General features: G+C 43.3%; 1 protein-coding gene across 1 annotated transcript; it reads left to right on the top strand.

The window, feature by feature from the left end:
• Positions 1 to 433: 433 nt before the first annotated feature.
• Positions 434 to 3974, top strand: LOC119368142 (hexokinase-7-like). The gene is made up of 8 exons (XM_037633480.1): positions 434 to 776; positions 1854 to 2004; positions 2112 to 2291; positions 2403 to 2477; positions 2594 to 2749; positions 2854 to 2952; positions 3032 to 3162; positions 3322 to 3974. The coding sequence occupies exons 1-8, from the start codon at positions 589 to 591 to the stop codon at positions 3731 to 3733; spliced, it is 1392 nt and encodes a 463-aa protein (XP_037489377.1). The 5' UTR covers positions 434 to 588; the 3' UTR covers positions 3734 to 3974.
• The last annotated feature ends 1769 nt before the right edge of the window (positions 3975 to 5743 follow it).

The following is a 5743-nucleotide window of genomic DNA, read 5'->3' as shown; positions in this document are numbered from 1 at the left end:
ACTCCCTTCTCGCCACAAAAAAAAAAACTACCTGATTCCCCGCATGTTTTTTTTAACAACCTTATTTTGCCATGGCCCTTTTTTCTACGAGTCGTCGAGTGAAAAAAAAAACCAAGCGGGTCAAAGTCATACGCTCCTCGTGAAGGTTCAAGGCAGCAGCACTCTTGGCGACGGCCTCTCCGAGTTTGGTCGTGATCGTCCGCAGCCTCCTCGAATCGAAGCAAAACAACAAGATAAGCACCAGCTTTCCGAAGCCGACGCAGCCTCCAATCCCACCCCGTCAATATCCATCCGACCCGGCCTCTCCTCGGTCGCTTTCTCTAACGGGATCCGCCAAGTCGCCAACATTATAAATCCAGCGCCCGAGCGCCTCCCCCTCCCAGGACTGAATCTTGTTCGCGCCCTACAGCCCAAGAAAGAAAACAAGACCACCATATATATATATATATATATATATATATATATATACGGCTCACGGGAGTTGATCAGCGGCTTTCTTTTCCCTGCCCCTGTCGCGGAACCTCGCTTGGTTCTCGGTTGATCGTAGGAGTTTCTTCCTCCGGGTTCTGTTCGTCGGGCGTCGGGATCATGGTGGCGGCGGTGGACGCGGTGGCGGAGAAGGTGGTAGCGCAGCTCCGGGAGGAGTGCGCGACCCCGGCGACGCGGCTGGATGGCGTGGCGACGGCCATGGAGGAGGAGATGAGGGCTGGGCTGCACGAGGACGGCGGCAGCAAGATCAAGATGATCATCTCCTACGTCGACAACCTCCCCAACGGGTAACTCCCCCCGACCCTTCTCAATCCCAATCTGCTTATGGTAAATACATAAGAGAACAAAATTATCTTTTTCATGGCAAATTTCTCGGACGAACGAACCAAAAATATCTGCATATGAATTTCATCGATTTGCTTTCTAATGAGCATTAAGAGCAGGAAGCAGCACACATATGATAGCATTGATGGCTCTGCCTTAGCATCAAGTTCATTGTCTGAATCGATTTGATAATAATTATACTATGTACTAGTAGTAGTTGGCTTCACCTAGCTAGCTGGGTTGGTGGCGAGGCTGGGTTTCTCGTGCTGACAGATGGTGGGAGTGGCACCATGCTGCGTGTTGACAGATCTTCTTGAACAAGTGCGCATGTGACGGATCGTAGTACTACACGTTCTGTGTGTGTTTTTTTGCATCCGCGTGTCCACTTGCACGCCGGCATCCGTGCCGCTTGTGCGGCGGCAGCACGTGCGTGCCCTGCTGCCCACCTGCGTGTCCGGATGTCAACCCGTGTAAAACGGCCTAGAATTTACCACTCTACGTATGTAAAATATCTCGTTTGCGACTGTGGGTGTCGGTGGAACGTTTGCTATTTAATAACTGGCCTGCGAACGCCTTCTCATCAGTGAATTCCATTTGAATATTCTTACATGCTTTCTAGAGCTTGAAGTTATATTTGGACTTGAATTTCAACGAAGTGAATATTTTTCTAAAAGAACTTAGTACTACCTCCGTTTCAAAATAATTCAAGTTCTATATTTGTCCTAAGTCAAACTTCATTAAGTAATTTAAGTTTGACCAAGTTTATACAAGAATATGTCAACGTCTACAGCACCAAATATTCTTCATTAGATTCATTATGAAATATATTTTTCTATTATATATATTTGATATTGTAGATTTTAGCAGACTTTTCTATATATTTGGCCAATTTGGAATTGAGGGACTACTCGCTATTAGAACCATAGTAGCTTACTTTTAATTTGTAAATGCTTCTTAGTTAGTGACACTTTCAACTAAAAGATTGAAGTTTCACCTCATAGTATGCTTGCGTGATTACCGTTTGTTGCGACTGAATCTAGGAGTGAAGAAGGCTTGTTCTACGCACTGGACCTTGGAGGAACAAACTTCCGCGTGCTTCGTGTGCAGCTTGCTGGCAAGGACAAGCGCGTTGTCAAGCGTGAATCCAGGGAGGTCTCTATTCCTCCTCACCTCATGTCAGGCAGCGCTGCGGTTAGTACACATGCTTTGCAGTTTCCAAGTCTCATTACCCTGTATTGTTGGTACCTGAATGTGATGGTCTCGTTGGCACATTTGACCTTGTGCTCATGCCTCCTCAGGAGTTGTTTGGCTTCATCGCGTCCGCGCTAGCCAAGTTTGTTGCAGATGAAGGAGATAACAAAGTGTTGGACGGCAAGCAGAGGGAGCTGGGCTTCACGTTCTCTTTCCCCGTGAGGCAGTCGTCCATTGCGTCGGGCACCCTGATCAAGTGGACAAAGGCGTTTGCCATCGATGACGCGGTACGTATTCCATGCTTTGTGGAGATGCATTCAAGAAAATCCAGCTTTTAATCAGAGTTGTGCCATTTGCTTGACAAATATATCTGAAATTACCTTTGAAATTTTTTACAGATCGGCGAAGATGTAGTCGCGGAATTGCAGACGGCCATGGAGAAGCAAGGTGTCGACATGCGTGTGTCTGCATTGGTAGGTTCTCTTATCTTCTCTTCTGAACCGATGCGATTAGCGTTTGCATTTTTCTCAATCGCACTAACACGATCTTCTGTTGGTTACATATTTGACATTACTTGTTCATGGTTCAGATCAACGACACCGTAGGGACACTGGCTACGGGCAGCTATAACGATGAAGATGTTGTCATCGGCGTGATATTAGGCACCGGCTCAAATGCCGCATATGTAGAAAAGGCAGATGCCATACCCAAGTTGGAAGGAGAGTTACCAAAATCAGGAAATATGGTAAGGTTTATAGGCCTGTTCAATTCCAAATAACTAATGTGCACTGCACAAGATCACTTATCTAATTCATTCATGTCTTCTGACTGTACTTTTCTGTGTTTCAGGTTATAAATACCGAATGGGGCAACTTCTCTTCTTCATGCCTTCCGATCACAGAATATGATCAAGCATTAGACAAGGAGAGCCTAAATCCTAGAGAGCAGGCAAGCTTGTAGGACTTACACAATTGTCATTCATGTTAAACCTTAGCTTGCAATGCCCTAACATTCATTTCCTTTCCAGATCTTCGAAAAGTTAATATCCGGAATGTATCTTGGTGACATCGTGAGGCGGGTGCTTCTTAAAATCGCCTCGCGGTCTTCGATTTTTGGTCACATTAAACGCACCAACCTCGAAACTCGCTTCATTCTGAGGTATATTTGCATTGCTAACTGTGTTATATGTAGCGATCAGTAATGTTAGAGAACAGATAATCCATGGCATTATGTTTCTAGTTCATTGGTTTTGTGTAACATATGACTGGACGCGGCGCAGTGCTGACCGCTTCTCCTCTTCTCATGTGTGACATTCAGGACTCCTGATATTTCCGCGATGCACCATGATGAAACCCCTGATCTGAGGATTGTAGCTGAAAAACTGGCAGAAACCCTGAAGATCAAAGACACGTCCTTGGAGACTCGGAAGATGGTCGTCGAAATCTGCGACATCGTGACCAGCAGGTCTGCCCGGCTGGCTGCTGCCGGGATTGTGGGGATAATCAGGAAGATTGGTAGGGGCACCCCAGGCGACAAGAGGAGGACAGTCATCGCGATCGACGGCGGGCTGTTTGAGCATTACGCCAAGTTCCGGCAGTGCCTGGAGAGCACGCTGGTGGAGCTGCTTGGCGAGGAGGCGTCGGAGTTGGTGGCGGTCAAGCTCACAAAGGACGGTTCGGGCGTCGGAGCTGCCCTGATTGCTGCTGCTCACTCTCAGTACCTCAACTGATCAAGTTGGAGCTTTTCTCAGACAGTTATTTGACTCTAGTGTTCTTTGTACATTTCAAAGAAGCCTGATGTGCTTCTGTCAAACTAATGTTTAATCAAAATGGGTCCGCCTTATATGTTTGCTGTTGAAAGCTCCAGTGTCTGAAGTTTGTAACTGAACTACTGTGGTGTTCCATAGAAACCAATTTAGGACGTTTCCCACATATCCGGAAGGTTTTGTGAAAGTGGAACAGGGCTTTTCTTGTTCTCCGAACAACTGAAAACAGAGCTGATTACTAATTTCTGAATCTTGTGGAAGACCTTGTGTAGCCCAAAGAAATTAATGCTCAAGGCACTGCCAAAAACTCCAGATAACTCTTGAGTACTAGACAGGAGTGAAATAGATTTCTTTATTTTTTTATAGGATTTAGGTTTTTTATAAGGGGAGTACCCCGGCCTCTGCATCGTGAGAGAAACACGGTTTCACTGCCACTACAAAATATGCCCTCATCCTGTGTTATTTTCTTGTGAATAAATGGAAATATTATCAATGCTTTTGTTTCTCCCATATTTGGAGAACGTTGGCAATGTAAATTAACAGAATTAACAAAGAGGCAGACCATGTTTTCTTTCTTTTCTATTCGGACAAATACCGAATTCTTGGCAATGACTAACTAAATGGTAATACCTTTTAGACACAAACCAACATATCTTTGTTGGAGTTGGTAGAATAATCTAGGGTAAGAAGACATTCGTTTCTCAAATATTGCTTGAGTGTACACTACGGTCCTCGACTCTAAAACTATGCAAATAATCGCCAAATCTAAAAACTAGTAAAAAAATGCTCCTCAGACCCAACTTAAGAAACAGAGAGTCAAATTAAAATAATTAAAGCTTCTCTGAAGTTAAAAAAAATATCTTTCTCATGATTTTGAAATTGATAGACAGAACCTAAGGAAAAGATTCTTTTCTTTATCCCCAGAAAAAGCAAAATTCTTTGGAAATCTTGTTATTCTGAAGGAAAAAATCTCTTAGTTCCTTTGTCCTAACATTTTTTTTCTCGAGAAAACGCAAAAGACTTTTGCGTTTCATTGTATTGAAAAGAAGGGGTTTGGTACAATCCTCCTTTGTCCTAACATTTCTATAATAAATAAACAAAATGCATTTTCTAGATTTTTGGATGATGTGGACTGTGGAGGTGATCTAACCGACACATTCTCATAGGAGCCCATGGATAAGAAAAACACGTATTTACAAAAACAGGACCACATATATTACAGAGAGGAGCCTTTTTTACGCCGGAAGAAGAAAATGCAGGAATTTTTGTCATTGGATCTTATAATGTCCTACTTGATTAGATATAGAGACAAAAAGATCTCCCACAAAAGAAGATAGAGAGATGAAGAGATGGTACAAAAAAGATGTATTGGCACTTTCAAAGCAGTTATGTCCGCTAGCTTTTTGTGGCCATGGGAACCAGCTGGGACACCCTCAAACCCTCTTTTATTTTTTTAAAAAGGATCGGCACTTCTCGTATAAATGGAATGAAATTTCTCGAATTTCACACAGGAGATCATCCTCAACAAGGCCTTGTGGGCTGTTTTTTTGCTCCAAATATTTTATTTAATAAGAATATCATGTGAAATTTATTTGGTCCAATCCTATGATGTCTTTTTAAGCTGGGCTAACACATTTCCATTGCTTCCGTAATCAAAACACAAAGTACGTTATGAAACACAAGACATTTGATAAGGTTAACAGCGCACATTTGGTGCTTTTACCAAAAAGACCAGGAGCTAGCAGTCCTAACGACTTCCGACCGATCAGCCTTGTTCACAGCCTAGCAAAAATTGTGTCTAAAGTGCTCGCAAGGAGATTAGCCTCTGTGCTCCCACATATAGTTGGTGAAAATTAAGGTGCATTTTTAAAAGGTCATTCGCTGCATGAGAGTTTTAAATTGGTCCAAGAGTCAGCCAAGCTTTTGAAGGAAAGAAGATGCAAAAGCCTTATAATTAAACTGGACATTGCAAAG

Source organism: Triticum dicoccoides, chromosome 1A, assembly GCF_002162155.2.
Source record: "Triticum dicoccoides isolate Atlit2015 ecotype Zavitan chromosome 1A, WEW_v2.0, whole genome shotgun sequence".
In the NCBI taxonomy this organism is placed as follows: Eukaryota; Viridiplantae; Streptophyta; class Magnoliopsida; order Poales; family Poaceae; genus Triticum; species Triticum dicoccoides.
The sequence above is the reverse complement of the archived record's forward strand: the minus strand, read 5'-3'. Positions and strand labels throughout refer to the sequence as shown.